General features: G+C 41.7%; 1 protein-coding gene across 3 annotated transcripts in view; it reads left to right on the top strand.

Annotated features, from left to right (window-relative positions):
• INO80D (INO80 complex subunit D) overlaps positions 1 to 23180 on the top strand; it is a 38296-nt gene that overhangs the window by 2378 nt on the left and 12738 nt on the right. For all 3 annotated transcript variants that reach the window (XM_072342401.1, XM_072342400.1, XM_072342402.1), the window contains exons 2-6: positions 6918 to 7013; positions 7125 to 7371; positions 12639 to 13387; positions 16303 to 16411; positions 21796 to 22020. In XM_072342401.1, the coding sequence (XP_072198502.1) occupies positions 7154 to 7371; positions 12639 to 13387; positions 16303 to 16411; positions 21796 to 22020 (1301 nt within the window). In that variant the 5' untranslated portion in view covers positions 6918 to 7013; positions 7125 to 7153. The remainder of the gene's footprint in view (positions 1 to 6917; positions 7014 to 7124; positions 7372 to 12638; positions 13388 to 16302; positions 16412 to 21795; positions 22021 to 23180) is intronic.

The raw sequence follows: 23180 nt of genomic DNA, 5'->3' as shown, positions 1-23180 counted from the left end.
CAGAGTTGAACGTACTACCATGCTTTCGCAGTATGGCAGATCCTCAGGAGGCAGAAATTTATTGTAATGCCACATAGAAACTTTGATCGCTTATAACTGCAGTAAGGTGTCTCTGTGAGGAGCTCTGCTGCTTTGTTTTACTTACTGAGTATTCCTACTGGAGCAAGAATGATACTCCTGTACTGTGTGATGATAAGTTTGTCTATGTTCCACCGGGACTAAAAGTAATGCAAAAGTGTTTTATTTAACCTCGTATGCAAGTGCAAGTTAGCTGCTATTTGAGTAAGTAAAAGACTTGGACTTAGTTCGTTCGTTCTTTCTTTCTTTCTTTCTTTCTTTCTTTCTTTCTTTCTTTCTTTCTTTCTTTCTTTCTTTCTTTCTTTCAACTCAAGTACAGATGTAAGGTACGTTGTTGTATATTTCAGTCTGCTTTCTCTCTGGATCATGGTTTAGATATTTTGAGATAACATTTTAGTTTGCGTTTTTGCGATGTTGCAATTCCTTAAATGTCCCATTTATTGCTGTGTCTGAAGACCTTCTTTCTGCAGCCTGTCGCTCTGGCAATCCCTGGGCTTGTTTATAGCCATGTTGAAATAAGTGTGCTTCTGTGCAAGCATGAGGATCATGTTGTGTGGATGTGATTGCAGGACAGGGGCCTTGGACTAGGTCAGATAGAGCAACCCTTGTTCAAAAGCCTTCTGAGATAGGGAGCCAGTCTGGAGCCTCAGAGGAGGAATAGCCAGCCCTATTTAGGAAATGTTACAATGAAATCTATAGGAATGTGCTCTTGGCTACAAATTTCAGTAACAAGTGTTACTACTGACCATCCTTCCTCCTTGAAACCAGTTGAAGTTTTTACCGTTCCTGCTGAAGTTTACTTTGTGCAGGAAAACAAAATCAGCAACTTGTACAGTTTTGAACAGAAAGTAATTTTTCACCTCTTCTTAGTTATGGTTTCTGTTGTTGACTGGAACTTGTCACCAGTCTGTATGTTACTTAGTTCTTATTAGGAATAATGCTTAAATTTAGTTATGTATTTAGTCATTTGTATCACAAAGAGTAATTCACGTTATCGGTGTTGCTTAAAACATGCAGCTGCTTTTTTGTGAATATCTTGGGCACCTTTATGCAATATATATTGCTTTTTTGCAGAGTTGAAGTAACGAGCCTTCTAAGAAGGCAGAATGAGGACAATGTTGCTGCTTCTGTTTTCCTAGGTTTCCACATGTGAAAACTAGTTCAAAATATGATTCCAGGTGGGAACTAAAAGCATCCAGTAAGATCTCCCGTGCTCAGAGCCTGCATCCTGGGGGTAGTTTTGTCCCAGTTCTTGCATGTGTGTGCAGTCCCTTCATCACTTGTCTGGGTTCCTCAGAGGTCTTCTTGAGCTAAGGCTTTGCTCTAGTTAATAGAGTTGTTCCTGATGAGAACTCCTGTAGCTGACTTTGGTTGCCTCCCAGTGTTCTATCTTGATTTGGGTGCTTTACTGATAGGACACTTAATGGAAATAAAGCAGGCTTGGTTTGGTACCTCATCATCATTAGATTGAGAAGTAAGCCGAAATTGGGGTTAAATCGTAGAACCGGGACAGAAATTACAACTCTGTGGTGTCGATGGTAACCACAATTAGATGCGGTACAGCTTCTTTTGATAAAACAGAGTACTTCCCAGAAAGGCAGGCATCTCTTGATATGAAATGGGAAGAAACAGAGTTACAGAGTCATAGAATGGTTTGGGTTGGCAGGGCCCCTAAGATCACCTGTTTCCAACCCCTGCTATAGGCAAGGACACCTCCCACTCAACCAGGTTGCTCAAAGCCCCATCCAGACTGGCCTTGAATGCTTCCAAGGAGGGGGGCAGCCTTCTTTCTAATAATACAGTTTTTACTAGTGCTGACTGGACAGTTTCATGGTAAAGTAGTTTTAAATGTGTGTCATTTTGTAATGACTCTTATGGCTTCTGTTCCACTCTGAGTGGATTAAATTCCAGGTTGCCAAAAGCACGTTCAGATCCACGTGTTTCTTGTCAGTCTCAGCAAAAAGGATCAGGCGGTGGGAGCACAGGGAATTTTTCTCTCTTGGCCAAGTCAGGGAGTCAGCAGAACTGCTATTTATGCTGCTTGTGGTAAAGCTGAGGTTCGTGGAGATCAGAGTTCTGCTTTCTGGCCCCAAGGTGATGGTTTTAGGCACATGTAGGCAATTGCACTTTGTGAGATGATACGGACACATGACAACAATGCAGCATGAAGTCTGTGCTGGTATTAAGAATTCAAAGAACACAGTTAAAAGTCACAATTAAATTGATTGTATTCAGATGCGATGTGTGAACCTCTGAGCTCAGTCCTCTTAATTATACATCTTTAAACTGTTGATATGTAATAATTTCATTGCAATTTACAATGCATTTGGGGATTCCGTTACCTAAATTTGGTCTCACTTGCTTGAATGTCAAATTCTGAGCATACATTTGACAGTGGATCTAACGCACGTGGTTTAAAACATTCCAATGTTTTCTGTGTGGTGTTTTCTCAGTGCTGCTGATTGGATTTGGGGCTGTCGTACTTTGGTTTCTGTAACAGTGGCCAGGCCATTAACTTCTTTGTAGAACACAGGTGATGCCAGGTTCCAATTTCTGTATGACATGATGCTGGTACTCAGTATGGTCTCGCAGAGATTTCCCCAAGACTGGCTGTGACAGTGTTTTCTGACCTCTCTGAAGGAATGCTTAACTGTATTGGAAGAGGTAATGTTCTCTTGGAGCTGCTGCACGCTGTGAGGGAGCCCGTTATGCCTGCTTGTAAGCAATGAAAGCGGCTGGGAGCTGGCTCCCTCCTATGCCTGGCAGCAGGCACTGGCAGTTGCGCAGGTATGTGCATGTGTATATTTAAGTCTCATTTGTCTTTTCATAGCCACTTTGCAAACCACCCTCTGTTGCTGTATGCACCGCTGGTGGCTGCAGCCAGCAGGACGAGTAGTTCTGCGCAGTGGTTAGGCCACAGTGTGGCTTTGCTGTGTGCCCTGCCTGACCTCGTGTGAAGGCCTTGCTGGGACGCACAGTTCGTTGCCCTTTGTGTGCCCAGATAGGGCCTTTGCCAGGAGGAGATTTTCTTCCAGCTTCTGCTCAGTTGTAAAATATGAATATGTTACCAAATGACGGATGTTAGTGGCAAGCTTGTAAGAACATCAGGAATATCCTCCTGGTTAAGCTCAGGGGTTGATTCAACCCGCTGTTCTGTCTGGGACAGTGGGAACAACTGATGAGGCAGAATAACTTCTTTCAGTGTTTTCTTCTTGTGCTCCTCCAGCATCTGTGTTTATTAAGTTGGGAGTGCTAGCAGGTACATCACTGCCCACTTTTAGGATCAGTGGCCATACACTCTATAAACTTTCCTCTTGCCTTCAGAACTCAATGATCCTGCCTGCTCCCACAGCCCCCGTGACAACGAGTTCCAGTGGCTCACTACCTGTGAGCAGCGGTAGAAGAGAAGTACTTCTTTCCTGCGTTTTGAGTCAACCTCGTACGAACTTCCCCAGTCAGCCCTAGTTGTAACGTTGTGTGACTTGTCATTTGACCATGCTGTAGTTACTTATCCCCTGCCATTAGGATGCTTAAAACCTTGGTCATATCCTTTGTTATTTGGCAGTGACAGATTTCTGGGTTCTTCTGCTCTTACTCTCAAAATGTTGTGCTTAGAAACAGTTGTTTAAGGAAAATGTAGGTTCCTCCAGTAGTAGCCTCTGGTTTCTCGTTTGTGGGTTGTGGCTAAAGCCAGTCTAAAGACATGCTGGCTTAAACTGAGTTTGTTTTGAACCTCTGTGCAGCTTCAATGTGGATTATAATTGCGGACCCCAAATCATCTTCCAAAAGGTTTTGCACCCTGATAGTTGTGCTGCCAAGTACAGCTGCGTGAGCATTTGATTTTCCACGGGAAGTCCATGTTTCCGTCATCTCTGCTGAATCCTGTGGGACAAAAATATTTTCTCCCCACCCACCATTTAGTTAAGTGTAGTTTCAGTTCTCTTCAGTTAAGCGACACGTGCCTGTGCTGCACTTGTGCTACTTTCTCTGTCACAGCAGAAAGCTCTGCTAGCATCTTCTATGTTCCTTCAAAGGAAGCATTACAGCAGATGAAATCAGAATTGATAAATTAAGAAGGCTTTGTTTTATATATAGAATCGTTAAGGTTGGAAAAGACCTCTAAGATCATCTGGTCCGACACCAGCCTCCCCCACCATGCCCACTAACCAAGGCCTGCAGTGTCACATCTCCATGCTTATCGTACCTGTATGTGGCACAGAATGGAAAGGTTCTTTGTAGGCATGGTGTGAGCTGAGTCTGTCAGTGTATCCATGTGGCACTGCTGTCTTTCCCGGGCCTGTGTAGCAGACTGCCCATCGGACGTGTACCATGGCTTACCAAGGTTGCTGTAGTTTCCCTGTGTAACACTGGATGCTTGGCTTTCTTTTTGTTCATTACTCTGTAGTTGCCCTCATCAGTTCCTAGCAGGATTTTGAATTTGATTGCATTTCTGTGAGTTTCTCTTAGTGTGAATATAGACCCCAAAATACATGTGTGAGCTCAGGGGTTTCCCTGAGTATTTCTGCTGCTGTCTCAGCTTCAGAGTTTCATACGGCGTGGTGCTTGTGGGCTGTATCTTTCAGACAAGAGAGATGGAAAATGTTGTGCCAGCCTCAAGTGCGGTCACTGTGCAAATATAAGTGCAAAAATAAGACTTACTTATGAGTTAAGTCCAAAAATAAGACAGGGGCACAGGAATAAATCCAGGATTATGTGGCTGGGAACTGTGGAGCATTTTCCTCCCTGAAACTTACCCGGGGAACCCAGATATGTGTTTTGTGTTGTTTACTTTGGAACTGCTCTGAAAAGCTCTCTTTGCTCTGCTGCTATTGATAACCTTCAGACAAGAAATGTGGCTGCGTTGTGCAAAGGAGAAGGAGGTCACTGGTCATTCCAAAACTCTGTAGAGCATGATAGCAGCAGCTTAAGAGGTGGTGGTAAACATGACGGAAAGAAATAGCAGCATGTGGGTCACCCCATCCTTGCAAGGTGGACGTGCTCTGTCCAGTCCTTCATCCTGCCCAGTCGATCACCAGGGTGAGCTTTGGGTCACTGTGGAGAGCTGCAGACTCTGGGGCAAAAGACTTTGTCAGCTTTGTTCTATGTAAGAGATGCAATTTGTTTAGACTCATTTAATTCCTTTTGCCACCCTGGTTATGGAGTAGGCTGTCTGTCAAGCATGTGGGACCTGCATCCGTTTCACCTTGCTACTACTAAGGCACGGCACCTTGGGATTTCCTTTCCTTTCACATTGTTGCTTTGAGGATGAATGTGTTGCAGAGGGTCGCACTTCAGCGATCAGTTTTGGATATATGGAGCGTGCACCTTCCTGTGCTGCCCTGCACTGAGAGGAAGGCGGTGGGGAGTGGATTTGATGTCTGTGCTCGTGCTCTCACTGTATGTAAGCAAAGTGCCAGGGCTGCCTCCAGGGTGCTGCTGGTCTGTGTGCCTGGAAGGGGGACTGTATGTGGAGAGGAAACACAAGGACAGTCCTTACTGACTAATGATGGACTGAGTCACTGATATTTGCGCCGTGTTTTGTAGCAGGTCTCCGTTCTGTGTGCTGTGCTGCACTTGTAAAACTATTTAAATAATTGTACTTCTTAAATTTTCAGTGCTACCTTCTGTTCTGCTCCTACAGGTAATGGAAATGTCTGCTTTGTGCAGTTTGTGGCTGGAAGTATGGTAGGGTGTTTAGTTCTGCCCCAGTGACTTTAAGATCCCTGGCTGCCGTGGTACTTGTCATCTCGAGGTGCTTTGCTGTAGCGGGGAGAGATTGCTTCCCTAGGGAAGAAGTATGTCCTTGCAAAGTTTGGAGCCTCCCCCCCCTCTTTGCAATCTTTTCCTTGCCGTGTGGCACTTTCAGAGTAAGTTGGTTGGGTCTGTAATCTGTGCAGGTGTCACACATGTCTCATTTACTGCATATTTCCTGAACATCACCTCTCTGTGCGTTCCTTTGCTTGGTGTATAACGCACTTGGAGCTGAGTACTGAATACACTGCCTATGCATTCTGTGGTTCAGGATGGCCTTCCCAAACGCCAGCTGCGTCTGGTGTAGCAGGGAGCTGCAGGTTGTGTGCACTGTTATTTTTTTTCTCGATGAGGCCTTGGTTTTCTGCATGCGTGTTTTAAGAAAGATGATTGCTGGAGACTGCGTAGTGGTGGGAAATGAAAAAGTACTGGAAGATTTCATGGCTTTGTTATTTTGTGGCATTGTTGGATTCTGTTTGTGGGAGTGGGGAAGAAGACGGGCTCTTGCTGAAATGGCATTTCAGCCCTCTTGGGGTCAATAAGAGTACTGTCTCTGGCATTGTTAATGAAACTTTTACTTACAGGAGTGGGCAGCTACAAGATCATCAGTCTGCTTACCAGGTGTGATAGACATCTTACAAAGATAAATGGCTCTCCTATGCTGCCTGTGAAAATTAATATTTGGTAGAGCATGGATAACCTCCAGCATTTTTGTAAGCAAATATTCTTGAGGGGGAACCTTTCTGCAATCACATGAGTTAATGTTACATCAGCTTTCATCTTGATTCCTGAAAGCAGGAGATCTGATTTGTTGTTTATCCTTTTCCAACTTGTAGCTCCTGATCATTTTGTGGTATATGAGTGGAGTTTTGTTTAGCAGGTTTAAATGTGGTGACAGTGAACATTTTTACTCTTTATGGTTTCCAAAGCTCTGTGACTGCTAGTTGAAAGCTGTCATGCTAGTGGGTTTGGCTTATTGGATGCCAGCTGAACTGCTGGTTAAGTGGCCACATCTGTCCGCTTTCTAAGCAGTATGATCCTATCTATTTTATTCTGACTGACTTTGACCTTTTTGATGTTTTTCTTAGACAATCCACATCGTCTTGATTCATCATCATTCCAGGATAGTGGTGTCCTTGGGGCTCTCTCTTAACACTGATATGGTACAGAAGATTTAAAATCAGGTATTGTTTTGGGTCTCTCTTTAGCATCAAACTGAAATACACGATCTAGAACTGAATGCATTTTTTTTTTTTTTCCTTATGTGATTTATCTTATTATTTTGGCTCTTTCAGCTGATGTTCACAAGGAATAGAGTCACGTGATGTATGAAGGCAAACACATACACTTCTCTGAGGTTGACAATAAGCCCCTGTGCTCGTATAGCCCCAAACTGTGCAAGCAGAGGCGACTTAACGGCTACGCCTTCTGTATCAGACACGTTCTGGAGGACAAGACTGCCCCCTTCAAGCAATGTGAATATGTGGCCAAGTATAACAGCCAACGCTGCACCAACCCCATCCCCAAATCTGAGGACCGTAGGTGAGTTGTGGCTGCCCACCTGTGTCGCGGGAACTGGCTGGGATGGAGGCATGAGTTTCTTATTAAATGCTGCCCGGTTTCAGGATGAGGGAGGAACTGGCTTGAGTGAACTGAATTCCAGGATGTTTCTTTGAGGGTTTTGTTATAAGACCAGTAACCTTTTATTTTCTGTGGGAGTCAGGTATTCAAAGAGAGCAGTAACTCGCTCCCAAGGAAGTTTTCAGGAGGGTTTGCTGCTTTGCTCAAATTCACTATGAAGTGTGGATCAAATTTGCTGTGCAGTATCTGCTGTTCTGGTTTGCTTGTTTTGTTACTCGTAGTCCGTGCTCTTAGAAGGCCCTGCTTTTTTGGCCAACTGTGGCAAAAGCACGCTTCTGCCTACTTTATCAGGACAAACAACTGAAAATGCATACCTTCTGGGCTTAGGGAGCAGCGATGCATAGGGGCAAATGCAGAATTGCAGCTCCGTGTTGTTGCTTTGCTGCTGATCTGTGTGGCGGTGTATTACTGGAATAAAACACGTATTACTTGGTAACAGATCAGTCAGCTGGGAAAGTGCTGTTTGCTCACTTTCTTCTCTACTTCCTCCCTTTCTCTCCCCATCCCTGCCCAAATGAAGATGCCTGAGGTGCCCAATATGAAGTGGCTTGGAAGAGATAGTGCTTGCAGTTGTTGGAGAGCTGGGAATTCAAACCAGGCTTCCTGAATTGCTGTACTGTAGCCACAAGGGCATTTTTGCTTGCTCTTGAAGACTTTTTGAACACACATCTCACTTGTGCTGCTTGGGGTGAAACAGCAGGATTTGTCTGATCCTGTCTGCAAGGTGTACGCAACTTTAATTTTTCACTCATAGCTGCAGGTTTTGCCAGTATAACAGTATTTAATTAATGTATGTGTTAACTACCTGGGGCTTACTCTGCTAGAAATAACTTTTTTTTTTGAAGTAAAATATAAACAAAAATATGCCATAAAAGAATCAAACCACTCTTCTCTGACCTTTCACATTATTAGTTGCCATTCGCTAACCTTTTGCGTTATTAGCAGTGTTCCCACTGTGCTCTACATATAACTTCCTTCTCGGCTCACAGCTCCCTCTCTTGTCTGAAATAACAGTTGGACTGTGCTCTAAATTAACTTGCACTTCACCTGCCATTTCACTTGAGGAGACTGATGAAGTGAGAAAACAACACGAATGTTTGTCAAAAGCTGTAGGGCAAATGCTCAAATGGCACAAGATGAATAACTTTAAGCTGCAGTTTGACAGTCGGTGACTCTTTCTTTGCTACTGTACAATTGAGGCTCTTGGAAATATGCTCACAAAAATGATCGTAGGAATTGTTTGAGCAAATGATATGCTGTAATTTCAAATGTAAGAGCCAACTGAGCCCGAGTCGCTGTTTAGCAGGGTCGCACTCAAAAACAATAGAAATAATACTACTTAATGACACTTTTTAGGTCTCGTATGTTCCCGTGGAATTTGAGATTTTTCTTTATACCTTGAATTAAGTTCACACTTTGCTCTTTTTGCTATTCTCAAGTTAAAGTGAAGTGTGGTCATGACATTTGGTGTATGTTATATTAGAATAATTCGACTGCACGTCGAGTGTCACATTACAGCGCTTGAAGAGGACAGCAGGTGTCTGAAGGAGAAAATAAACTTTTAATTTCAAATGAGAGGATGTGATTGTTGGAAAGAATATTTTAAAAGGCTGCTTCTCGGGGCGGAGCTTAGTTTTAACAATAAGATTTGAGGAATGCTAGTGATAAGTCTGTGCCTGCTCTAAACCGTTTTTTTTTTGGCAGGCAAACCTGCATCTGTGTCTTAAGAGGCTTCTTTCACACTCCACTCAATATAAAGATGTTTGCTACGTCCGAGTTCTCTGCTCGTAGCTTTTAATTTTCTGCGTGCAAAATTACTGTCAGATGGTCATTCTGTCAGTTTGAGGCACGTACGTGATCAGAAGCAGGCTGTGTGATACTTTGACGGCTACGTTCTTATATATTTTTAAAGATTGTAAAAAATAGGATGTCTTAACAGGTTGCACGCGTTATATGCCAAAACCTCCTAGTCTGTCCACAGATAATTAAAAATAATTATCCCTTAACCCCTGACAAATGAGTTGGCATCAGCCACAAAGATGTTTAATATGCTGTTATATTATTAAATTTCTTATTAACCATTCACGTTCCTCAAATTAAAGTTATTAATAGCACATGACTTCATTACCTTTCATTACCTTAATTGAAGTCTAATTTCTCTATTCCCTGTCTTGTTTTTTTAAAGAAATACTCTGGTAATAATCAGACATGGGTGATGCACCTGTAATTCTTCCTGAATACATCTCCTTGCTCTTTGTTGTTCAAATACAGACAAAGATTATGATGCTCAGTTTATTTGTATTTTAAAAGTATAGAATTATTGCAATGTAGCTAGCTTAAACACCATTTTATCTCTTAATTTTCTTCTTCTGAGAGTCTAATTAATGTGTAAGCATCTCTCCCGTTTAGTTAGATCTTCTTTTAAATAAGTGACTAAACCCAACAGAAATGTGGGATGTACTGTGGAGCAAGAAGCACGTGTGGGTATAAACACTGGCTTTCTGGGTTCCTGCTTTTCCCATGATTTGGGAAGCTGTCTGCCTAAAGCCTGCACAGCCCATCACCTTTGTGGGCTGTTTGTTGTGGTAGCTTTGGTAGTATCAACCCACTGCTCTTACTGTGTGTGTTGACTACATTTGATCTCACCTGCACCGGAATAAATGCCTTTAGTGCTGAATAAGGAAGGGGAGAGAAACTATTTTGGGTACTCAGTGTGATACTGGAAGCTGAGAATAACTTACGAGGTTTTGGACATGACAGGCTGTGCCACTGAGACAGACATGCCAGCACTGGCTGCGTGCAGAGCCAGCTTTGCCTTCCTGGCATCATGCTCAGGGCCATGCGAAAGGCACGGTGCTGCTTCCGGGTGCTAGTCCTGTCCTCCCAGTAGCCTGCCTCTTTGGAGCATGAGCTGCTTCCCTGGCCTTGTCTCCGGTCTGAAGAACCTCCTGCCTCAGTTTGGCTGACCCTGGCTGGATCCAGCAGAGGCACTTCCTGCCTGCTTCTGGCTCTGCACTGTGGGCCAGTCTGGGACATGGCCAGCTACCAAGTTGTGCTGGAGGCTGCACAGGGAAGTCCCTGTGCATGCCCACCTGCGTGTGATCTGTTTTTATGATGTAGCCTGTCAGCTGTAGGTTTGTGTCCAGAGGAGATGCCTGTGTAAGATACTGCTGGCTTTTGCTGCTGGAGTGTGGTTAATTCTAAGAATCACAGTTTTATTCTCTGTTGTGTAAAACAGAGAGGAAAGTTCAACAAGCAAAACACTTAGCCTAAAACTCAGAGAGAAACTTACTACCTTTCCATAGGTTATTTCCTTTCTCTATACTTGGCTTTCTTTCCTTTCCAGTTTTACTTCTTTGCTCCTGCACAAGCACAAGGTGGCAATATAAGTTCTGAACATTACAAGGAAAATATTCAAACTGAGCAAAACTCTCATTTTTCTGGTGTTAAGGAAAAAAATGCATTGTGCTTGTCTTGTCTGCTAGTGGTTTTTATTCTGTCATACTAAAAAGTGCTGTCCTAACTCATCTCAGTCTTGTTCAAACAAAATGCTAAGAAAGTGCTTAATTTTAATTACATGAATAGTGCTATTGACTTAAAGGGAAGCTTTGCTGAGTCCTCATTATAGAATTTAATTTTTGAAAGTGCATCTCTCAGTATGAATTTGTAGAATTGTAGTCTGTTCCAATGAAGGCTTCAGCTTGTCTCATTTATTTATTACTTTTGACTTAATGTAATGAAGAAATCATTTAGTAAGTGTAGTAATATGTAGCAGTGCTTTTCTGCCTTTTTTTGATTTGTAAATCCTTACGGGTGTGGAGCCTTCAAGGCAATATGGAGATTGCTAACGGGTATATAGGAATTTACATTTATGCCTTTTATGGACCATTGAGAAAACATCCACATATTGCTTCTTTAGGGACATGGTGACAAATTGAAAGCTGCTGAAGTGAAGTATTCAGCAATGTGGGAGTTGATTTGGCCTTTTTTGTTATTTGTTGTTTGTTTGTTTTTTTCTTCATAAAGACCAGCAATCTTTTCTTTTTTTTTTTGTTCCATAAAACTTAATTTTCTCAGGTTACGTCCCTTACAGGATGCTCTGTTCTACTCTATAGTACTGATAAGACTTTAAAGAATACTTTTATGGATATTTCCTTATCTTGTCCATAAATACCATGACATGGCCATCACTCTTTCGTCATATCTTTGTTTTCATCTGTAAGCTGTGATTGTAGATGGGATCTACAAAGGACAGAAGTCTCATAACTGGAGCATTCTACAGAGGCAGGAAGTCCTGCCTTTATGAAAGCAGGAAAGTATGGGATTCTGATTCCTGTATCTCCGTTGCCTCCTTGTTTTAAACAGACAGAAATTAATTGTTTACTTCTTAGTATGCTATCTGTGCCTATAAATTGCATCTCTTTTATATTAGGAGAACTTGAAACCTTTGTTTGTGGATTGTATGTATATATATTCTAGGCACTGTGTAAATGTTTTCCAGAAACACAGAATTTCTTTTAAACTAGATTTTTATTTGAAGAGCACTCCGCTAATCCTCTGGTTACAAATTTGTTATGTTTAACTACCAAAACAGAGCTTAAATATGAAGCTACTTTTTTTCGTTAAGTGCAAGTACTGACTCTTCTTAATAAGTATCTCCAGTGAGATTGTCCCCACGACAAGCCACTCCCTACTGCAGTGGGATTCATAACAATGTTGTGTGTGTTGATGAAAACATTAATTCCAGGGGAAAAACAGCCAAATGAAGAAGTAGTCATTGGTGTTCTCGTTCATGGAAGCTTTTGTAATGTTTTTGTGTGATGAATTAAGGGCTCAAGTTCTTTCTTACTCTTTTATGTATCAGTCCATTTGTTTTGTTCACTTTGGGTTTTGATTATTTACCTTACTAGAATGTAAATACTTTGAATATACTGTGAGAATCTCCTATGAATAAGAAAATGACATTGTCACTTGGAAAAGTTTGTTATGGGTTGGGAACATCACAATTCTCTGTTGCATTAGGAGTTGTTAACAATGTGTGTAAAATCTCCTGTGTTTTTGATCTAATTTTTCAAGTTGTGTGTAGGTTTCACCTTAGCAAGCTCTGTTTTCTTTAGGTTTTACTTGCAGGAACTGAATTAGGAACTGACTGCTTTTACTTTTCGTAGGTACTGCAACAGCCACCTGCAGGTACTTGGCTTTATACCGAAAAAGGAGAGGAAGAAAAAGAATGACCCCATAGAGGAGGTAAAGGTCAGGCACCAGATGGATACTATGGCCCTCAGTCTGACGATGCCCACCCTGGCCTTGAAGATGCCCAATGGACTGGATGGGATGTCCCTCTCCCCTCCTGGGGCTAGGCTTCCTCTCCACTACCTGGAGGCAGAACTAGAAGACCCCTTTGCTTTCAATGAGGAGGATGATGACCTAAAGAAAGGGGCAACGGTGAGGAAAAAGTTGCAGAGCAAGTTGGCTCAGAACCGGCAGCGCCAGAGAGAGACAGAGATTTTAAAAGTTCGCCAAGAGCACTTTAGCCCCCTTCCTGCACCTTTGCAGCAGCAGCCTCTGCAGCAGCAGCACTCCCATCTGCCACCTTCATCAGCTTTGTTAAAGCCAACAGGGCTACCGCAGGGCATAGTCTGCAAGTCACCTCAACCTCCGAACACCAGCCTACCAATGCAGGGAGTGGCACCCACCACACACACTATAGCACAAGCCCGGCAGTTGTCTAACAAGAGACCTCTGCCTCTCCTGCCGCCTGCTAGGGCTCCCGTCACGGACCCTCCAAGGACTGATCGGGTCCTAATGAAAGCCACAGCCTTTTCTCCGCACTCGTCCTGCATGAGCCGGCTACAGAGACTGGTGAAACTGTGCACTCGAAAACAGCAGCTGGACACTGATCTGTTTCCACATCTAGGTGGGTAGATAATAATTGCCTTGCCTCTTCTTTTCTTGTCCTGAAACCGGAACACAAAAGAGGAATGTCTTCCTACCTCTGTCCTGCCTCCATGCGTGGTCTGTTTGAAGTAAACCTGGACTAGGTGGTGACTTTGTGTTTTTTGTTAGCCACATTCTCTACAGAGGGATGCCTGGACCTGTTACATAAGGTTAATGGTACTTTAGCTGTTCATTCTTATTAGCGTCCCATTAATCTTTTTTGAAATCAAACTGAGATGTTGAAAGCATTGCTTGACAACGTATGCATTGTGTAGAAGATTTGCAGCCTGCTTAGTAAGGGTTTGTTGGAGACTAGACAAGGTTAAACATGTGCCAAGTGCAGGTTACAAAATAAGTGCAAGTAAAAGTTGGGATATTTGGCCCATCATTCAGTGCAGATCCAAATTTATGGTTGACTTGGCTAGGAGAGTTGTAGCATGAGGGAGTTTTTCTAGACTGGACCCAGATGTGTTCAGAACATGGCTCCGCAAAAGTGGAGCGTCATTGTGCCAGGAGGAAAATACTAACGTTACAAAGGTAGTTGGAGAGGTGGGGTCATATCTGCATGAGCCTGGCTTTCCTGGACATGTCCCTCATGCTCCAAAGTTACATTGCTTTTCTGCTTTGTTTTAGACTATGCTTTCCTAACAAGTAAAATACTGACAGGAAGAACGGGAACAGAGATCAGTGTGTGATATTAGAATAGGAATGCCATTTATGATGGTTTTTTTTTAAGACTTCAAATAAATCTGAAGTACTTATGTGAACATCTTACTTAATTGCAAGCATCTGTAATTTTTGCTGTTTCAATTAACCTTTTTTTAATTTGCAGTTAATATCTGCCCTTTGGCACTCACGGGATAGCTTGTCTATTTGTTCAAAGATAATTAGCATCCCGTAACATTCTCTAAAGGACATTGTTCTTCAGAAATGTGGTTTGATGGTCCTACGTATAATGCAGGTCTTCTGAAGAATGGCAGCTCCAGGGGCACTTCCAAGTGTCACAAACTCAAATAGCTTAAAAAGTGACCTCTGTTTCGAGATGCCATAGAAAGATCGCTTTCTGTGTTTCACATTTTACATTCTCATCTAATGTTTGGACTGAAGGAAATGCATTTTCCTAAAAAAGAGGCATAGTAGGAAGTGCAGGGGACCTACAAATGTAGGGTTAAGCAAATGCTATACTAAAAAAATGTAAAAATGGTGTATACACTTAAAACATTTCATATTTGGCAAATAACAGAATTGATGTATTAGCCATGTCAGAGTGTTATTTTATCATAATATGCCTTGATATTAGAGACTAGTTCAGAAAATCTTAGGATTTGTGTTTATTGATGAATTAGCACTACAGATGGCGGTGCAGAACCCTTAAAGAGAGAAACTCAGTTTTATGTGTATGTGCTATTAGCAGCATGGAATTGGTTGTTAGTATAGCTGCAGTCTTCAGTGCGAGTACAGCCGAGTCTGGGTAGGATTTTGTCCCTTTGTTTCTTCATTGCCCATTGAAAGTGAAAAGAACCCAAACTCTGATTTTATGTTTAAACTTCGGGTAGTTTGTTACGTAGTATGCATTGTGCTCAATCTTCATCCACTGATGAGGGTGTATTTCCCTTACTTTATGGAAGGGGGGTGTGTAGAAGATATTGACGATATAATTCTGGCATTTTCTCAGATGTGTTAAGCTATCTTAATTTACTTCATATGCATATCTTAAAAGATAGGAACCAAAAAAATGTTTTCGAGATGCTGAATGTGCTGAAAAATAGGGTTTCTAATCTTTCTGCTGGAAATGTCAGTTCGGAATAATAGAGGGGCTCCTGATGATTGTGTTCCAAATGGCGTGTGCCTGTGTCTCAGAATATAGGTGACCGAGTACTGAGGTCTTTCCCAAATTGAAAGCATGTGACTTCAGAATCATTTCAGATAGAGTTTAGTTTAGTTTTATTTTCATTAAGAATAAAGTGTTCTTTAATTCTGTCCAAACTGCCGTGCCACTTTCAAGGAGCACACGAGGAAATGAAAAAGCGGTGATGATGGCTTGTAAATGTGGCTGCAGGATTTTTATCCCACCTGTTGCAAGGGATTGGAAGAATTTTACTGGATGTGGGTGAGAGAGTAGGCAAAATTGCAAAAGATGCCCCAGCTAATGCTTTCCACCTGAGGATATCGCAGGAAAGCCAATAACAGGGTCCATCAGTTTGACTAACAGAGGCTGTTGGTGCGTACAATGGGTTGAACCTACTGTAGTATCTTTAAGGAAAAGTGCGCTCCTTTTTAAAAGTGCACAAGTATTTACAGTTCTTGTAGCTCTGTTTTCCTGCTAATATATGCATTTGGCAGGCGGTTACAAAGACTGAGCAGCGGAGCATCCTGTGTAACTGCGTATCTGTCTCTACCCATGCTGCTCTGTCTCGCAGTTTTCCCACTCTCTGGGTGTTTTGGCACAGAGCTTTGGTCAGAACATAAGCAGAAATGGAAGTGGCCTATTTAGATCATATAGCTTTAGAAGTTACCAGGCTGTGAGTTCTTTGTGGCAGGGACTTCATTGTTACCTGACCTCTGAAGATTCATTGTGCTTGGTAGAAAAGCTGTAACATTTCCTGTAGGTAAGGAAGCCTGTGTCTTCGCTTTCACTGCTCATGGATAAAGAGTCCAGGAAGAATTTTAAAAGGAAAACTAAAATTGGAAATAAATCAATGCATGCTATTTGCACACTGTAATAAAGATGCTAGTGTAACTTTGCAGTCTAATTGAGAATGTTGTATATTTAATCAAACATAGTTATGCTTGCAAGCTGTGCTACAGATTTTTCTTTTCTGCCATCGGTTGTTCAGAGGCCTGTGGGAGGCAAGTCCACTTTTCACCCAGTTTTTGTGTTTTCAATTCCCATAGGGCTGGATTGGTCTGAAGACAGTGGAGATGAGTTGGAGGATTCAGAGCAAACCTCCCCTTACCAGGTCGCGTGGTCTGTCCGAGAAACCCTCGGTTACGAAAGGCATGAGTGAGTATGATTCATCAGTGTTCATGCTGACCTTGATGTAGTAAATCCTGTAAATGTGAGCTTTACTTCAGTGGAGTCATTGAACCCTTAAGTGGTTCGCTGAAACAGAGGAATTTTGAACTCGTTTGTAAAGAGCTATTAAACAGCGTTCTGCCTTCAGCTCCTGCTTTCGCTTAACGTGGACACTTTCGTGTAGTCTGCTGTGAGAAGGATGCATCAGGAAAGAATTTAAGTTTATTAGCCTAAATTTAGTTGGGTTTAGTGATGTTTATTCATGAACTTGTGTGTCTTGCTGGATAGAGAGATTTCCTGTCTTGTAACCAAGAGAAAGGAGTTGTTCTTGGTTTCTTGTCTTCCCTACTGCTTGTGAATAAGCTTGTTAGTAAACTTACTGCATTTTACTTGTTAATCCTCATGGTAATTGTGCAGGATTTTGTTTTAATGTGGTTGTTTTTTCCAAAGGGCACGGTATTTGTTTTAGTAATTAAGAGGTCTTGAATAAACTTCTGTTAACTAGTGTGGAGCACTGAAAGGAGGAAGGGATGTGTCTGAGCAGGTGTCAGCAGTTGGTGCAGAAAGGCCGGTACTGATCTCATTGTTCTGATAAACCGTGAATCTGGACTTACACCAGGATATCAGCAGTACACATCTCTACTGACATAAGTTGTAAGGTGCAGAGCTGAAGCAAAGCATCTCAAGTGTGTTGCTGTAAAGAAACCACTGACAAATGGAAACTGGGTCTCAGTAAGATCTGACTGTAGTTTCTATAAAGGTGTTCTCAGGTGATTCTACAGCTTTCTCCCATTAATTTATTCTTTAAATATCCCAGTTGAGTAACATCTAGCATCATCTCATTGTTAAATGGAAATTCTGACACTTGCCAGAACGCCTGTCCGTCTCTGAAGCATGTCTGCGCAGTGAGCAACAGCAGAGCTGTTATCAGGACGGGCAGCAACATACCAAGTACTGAGAGCCCTTCGTGAATCGAAGCCTAATCACAGGGTACAGATTTTTACTTTTTAAGAAGAAAGGGGTTTTGAAACTATGAAAGACAATTGTTTTTAGGGCACTGGCAGTCAGAGAGTAAACTTTCACAAGCGTTAGTTCTACTTAAAAGGTGACTTCTGAACCAAAATGTTCTGGGAGAACATGAAGCAACATTCAGTTCATCTTTTAAATCACACATAATGTTCAAAGCAGATATATCTATCAAATGACTCCCATACGCTCATCTCTCTTTGACATTTGAACTAGTTCTTCCGTAGATCCCCGTTGCTTTTTTTTTTCATCAACTTCTAAAGGTCATCCATGTGTATTTTGTCTTCTATTTGTCTTAACTTCTTTTGAATTTTTCCTATCTTTTCTCATTTTGATACCTTTTCTTGACATCTTTCTGATCTGTTCTAGCATTTTCTGCATTTGGATTAAATAGTTTATTAACTGATCACGGTGGATACATTTTTGTGTAGTAATGGCTGCTTTTGTACTTCAGTCAGTCTGCCCAGCGTTGGCTGCTCTTCAGCACCTTTCCTGATTTAGTTTATTCATAAACGTTGACATGTGCACTTGCTGTCAGCCTCCTAGAACTTTTATTTCTGTTCTGCAAACTTCTGCAGAAGTTTTCTTTACATGAAATGTTTTACTTGGACACTTTTACATTCTGTCTGTCCGCTGCTGAAGACAAATATGTTCAAGCAGCTTCTTAGGTGATTGGATTGGTCAAAATGATTCTGTTTTGCTGGTAGTTCAGCCCGATAGCTCCTGGTTTGGTCAGCTTGCTGTGCTCTGAGTTTTGGTTAATTTCACCAGAAAGGCAGTGGAAATAGTTTTCCAAAGCCTTCAGGTTCCAAAGGCATATGCCTAAAACTGTGGGAATTTACTTACTCTTCTTTCTAGGTAAGCTGGTCAAATTAAAGCCATTCCCTCTCTGTTTTATTTCTGCCTGAGCACACGCATTAACTATAACCCTCAAACAAATAGCTTCTTTACCTTCTTCTAGATACACCTGAGGCTGAACTTCTCAAAGTCTTCATTGCAGTTCCTCTGGGAGATCCCTCAAAATATTTCTCTTATCTTCTACAGGAGATGCCATTTAACTTGGAAAGTACAGTTTTTGTCTTTTTTTGTTAGTTTAGAATATTTCTTGAAGATACGTTCCTATGGGAAGTTCACTGTATTTGCAATTAATATGGTAAAATATTCCATGCAGGTGGTTAGGTGAGTGTTAATGTTTGAATTATGGCGAAAGTTATACAGTTGCGATTGCTATTTGACATGTTCCCTTCATGCCAGTACCTGGTATCTAGAAGTATGCTTTTGGAGAAGTATTTTAGGACCCTAAAAGCACCTACTCACAGAAATAGTTGAAGTGGATCTGAACAATATTGTCTCTTCATTGTTAACTATGTCATTCAGTACAAGCCAAAGGCAGTCATAATAATATGTCCATTTCCATCTGACTCTACTGAAGACAGCAGCAGGAATGCTTCTCAGAGCAGATGAGTAGAAGGAGGCAAGAAGCTCCCCATCCCCATCTGCTCACACTACCCTTTTGCTCTCCCTTTTTACTGCCTTTGTTTTCTTCACGAAGTCGTTGGTAATTCCCTTGATGCCTACACATGACAGTCCTAAAGGGAAGGGTTGGGAAGAAGCTCTTTGGATGATTTATCAGATGGCTTGCATGCATTTTCAGAATTCTTTTGAAAATTAATGTGCCACACATTAAATTCTGCTTCAGAAGTAAAAAGTATCTTTCAGTTTTGATACTTGCCTCGGTTTTATTGAAAAAAAAAGAAAAAAAGAGGGTGTCATTGTACTGTTCATAGGTCTCATAACAATAAGTGCAGTGTAGCTGGCTGGGAAATAGCTTCTGAGTAGGTTTTTAGGAACTGCCTTGAAAGAAAAACTTGTTAATTGCAGGAATGACTTCTTCCTATGTCTTATATGTATTTGTGTTGTTTTATAAAGTGATCTCAAATTTCAGTACAAAATTTATTAAAATACTTGGACATTTTTCTGTCTATTTCAATGGGAGGCAAGCTCAGGTTCTCCAGTCTAGAGACATTTGCATTGAAAAACATTCTTTCCCCAGAAAGAAAGACTTTTTTTTTTTTTTTTTCCCTAAGGAATATTCTTTACTTAATGATGAATTAACTTTTGTGACCATATTTAAAATTAATATGTATGCACATTTGTTTAACTGATTTGTCCCAGAGCAGGTAAAGCAATATTTAAGACCCCAGGCCAATCTGTATGTAACTGATTCTATCCATATGTTTGCTTTCTTTTAGTAAATTAGGAGGAAAATCTGTATTGAGTATCAAAGAATTCTAGAATGGTCTGGGTTAAAAAAGCCCACAATGCTCATCTAGTTTCAACCCTGCTGCTATGTGCAGGAATGCCCACCACCAGACCAGGCTGCCCAGCGCCACATCCAGCCTGGCCTTGAATGCCTCCAGGGATGGGGCATCCACAGCCTCCTTGGGCAACCTGTGCTCCACTACACATTTTTATCTAATTCTTTCATCACATTTTTTATCTAATTGCTATTTTTATCCAATCAGGATGTTCTTTTATTTATTTTTCTCTTTTTTTGTTTGTTTGTTTTGTTTTATTTATTTATTATTATTATTATTTTGAGTAGGCTTTCTTTTCTAGGAGTGTTTACAAGTGTATTTTTTTTTCATCTTCAGTGTGAAAATATTTTAAACATTACATACACGAAATACCTTTAAGAAGCTGCAGAATACATAGTATGGTAGAATTGGCATAAAACTTTAAACAGTGTGTATTTGCACCCAGTGTGTGCTTGTGTGGAGTTTCTGTGGGCAGTCCTTGTGACTGAAATAGTCTCTTAAATTTACCCAGCGTGCAGATGGAATAAGATTTTCCACAAAAGAAAGTGGATTTTAGTCATATTGTCTTTCAGCGACAGCTGTTCTGCTCACTCTTCTGCATCTCACTCTGTGTAGTAAATGTCCTGACCAATATCTTGTGTTCTTCTGCTCTCAGCAGTTGAGCTCTGCTTTGCTGGGCGCAGGTTTGGATGTTGGTTCCTACGGTCTCACCAACCAAGCTCTACTGTCAGAGCCCTGAGGGGATGGGATTGATTTCATTCGTTTGGATTTCTTTCTCTCAAATGGGGAAGTAGACAAAAAGTTCCTTGGTTCTGTAAGGGAAAACGTAAAGGAAAAGCTGGACAGTCTGCTTTGCTTAGATTCAGTTCACCCTGTTCCTCTGGGAGCAAAACCAGCCTCTGCAAACTGTTGGCAGGTGTGTAGGGCTGCTTGGTAACACCAGGACCTTGTTTTAACACATCCCAAGAATGAATTCATTGCTTTGTGATTATATATTTATTTATTTTATTTCATCGAACTGAGCACGTTGTCATGGCTTTGGTGGTCCTATTGATCAGTGCTCGGGCATTTAGAAAGCCCAGATGCATGGGGAAAAAGCTTTCTCGAGCAAACAAAGACAGAGATTAGTCCTGATCGTTGCTGGTCTGATTTTTTTTCCCTCGATAACTTCAGAATTAAGCATTCATTTCTAACAGGTAATGTTGCAGCAAGGGGTGAGCAGCAGTGTCTTAAAATCTCCTTACAAAGTAGTCACTGGTACTTACTTCTCCATTGCTCCCTTTTTTAAAATCCTCTCAGAACTGGTGCAGTTATGGTCTGTGTTACCCTACAGCGTTCTTGCAGCTGACTGTGATGAAAATGGGACATCAGTCCAGGCTTATCTGTGAGAGCTGCAAGGTTGGGTTTGGATATTAAAAGTCAAGGGACACGCTGTGGGCATTTCTTAGTAAGAAGGCTGAAGTGGGCATGGGATTGGTACATGTCTAGTGCAAGAGGCAGGGAGCCTGAAGAGCTGTCTGGTTTAGGAGGAAGAACACCACCTGGCAAAGTAAGGGGAACTGGAAAAGGTCAGGAGTTTTGGTACTAGTTAAAATTTGACCATCTTCTCCACATGACCTTTCTTCAATAAATTTCCACCACACACCCTAGTCTTCACCATTAATTGCACTTTGATTTAAGAGTTTGTCTCATTTGCTGAGACATTTACAGTAAATAAAGGTTAACAGTATAGATTTTATTTTTTTTTTTTTTAACAGCAGGCTCCAGGCATTTAAATGTGTCAGAGTTGATGATAAATTGATGTAATCTCTAATAATGACATGCTAAGAAGGGTAAGTACCTTTAGAATTCAAACAGGTTGTTCTTACCCTTTTCTTGAGCATCCCTGCCTGTTTTCAGCCTTTGGATATCTGTGGGGCTAGAAGATGGAGGCCAGCTTAACAGTTCTATTAAACAGACGTGCTAAAGTTCCTTTAAAAATAAACTGCTTCAAGCCTCTCTGTATTTGTTTCTTTTTCTCACCTCCAGGTCCGATGATGACAATGCGGATGACAGGAGTTCCAGGGTGACCAGACTTTGCACTTACTTTCAGCAGAAATACAAGCACCTCTGCCGCCTGGAGCGGGCAGAATCTCGTCAGAAGAAATGCCGGCACACGCTCCGGAAAGCCTTGCTGCAGGCGGCCAGCAGAGAGCCAGAGCGTGCCGGGCAACTGATCCAGGAACTCCGGAGAGCGACCTGTGCTCGTAGCAGGTGAGAGCTTCCCTGCGGCTGCGGTAACCCAGGGCTGGGTCAGGATGAGGATGGGCAGGGTTTCTAACAGCTGAAGCTGAGATGCTGAACTCTGAAACTGGTAGGCGTGCTCACAGCAGAATAGCTGTGGCATGTAAATACTGCCATCGGGGTGAAATAATCATGGCATACAGTGTTTTCGATTAAAGGATGCATTTTTCAGCTTTGTGTTCTAAAATGTGGATTGTTTATTCGGAGGTAGCTGGATTCTTTAATGTTTTAAGAGAACTTAGTGGCCCACTAAAATTTATTCTTGTTAATGAATGTATGCGTTTTGGCTGTCTCCAAATACCTGGCACTTTGTTAAGCCCGGTTCTACGGAGAGTGTCTGGTCTGCAGTTTACTGCTTCAACTCATTTCTTTTTCCCTGTTTTTTAACCCCCCACCACCACCACCTTTACCACTTCTTAATTCTCTTCCCAGCAAATCAGACTTAAGTTCATGCTTTTTGTTAGATTTAGCTCAATCTAGCGTTAAATGAAACTCAGCAACAAAAATCTTCTAACAGCTCTGAAGGTTAACTTCAGTGGGAATTCTTTCTAGATAATGTCAACATCCCTCCAGCTCTTGGTGTACCGAGAGTTGGTTGATGTGTGTGTATATAGAGACTGAGTATGTCTGAACCCTGATGTTATGTCTTGGGTACCCACAGTTCCCTTTGATTTCCTGGTTTTGCTTTACAGGGTATGTGACTGTGGGTTTGGGGAGGGCTGACATGAGAGGCAGTCTGGGTACTGAGAGTATATTCTGATGATTAGATGCTTTTGTTCCTGGGCAGAGGGCTGTGGTTCGTGGCAGTGGAAGGGCTTATCATTGGGGAGGTGGAGTGATGCTGGAATGACTTCCTGAAAGTGTAATATAGAGGTACACAACTAGTTTATGGAGATAAATAAATGTCTCCAAACTTCAACTACAGCAAAACCCTTGCCAGAACTGACAAACTCTTCCCGGGTTTTTTTCTACTGAGGCATTTTATTACACAAAAGATTAAATTGTTCTCAGAAGGGTGGCATAGTCAGGTATGCCCGTCATCACTGCTTTAGTTAAATTAGTTAACTGCAGTCTTTTCATTTACAAAATGTTTCACGGGTAGTATTGATAACTAAAACTTTGCTCAGTCA

Source organism: Excalfactoria chinensis, chromosome 7 (assembly GCF_039878825.1).
Source record: "Excalfactoria chinensis isolate bCotChi1 chromosome 7, bCotChi1.hap2, whole genome shotgun sequence".
Taxonomy (NCBI): Eukaryota; Metazoa; Chordata; class Aves; order Galliformes; family Phasianidae; genus Excalfactoria; species Excalfactoria chinensis.
Note: the sequence above shows the minus strand (reverse complement) of the source record. Positions and strands in the feature narration are given on the sequence as shown.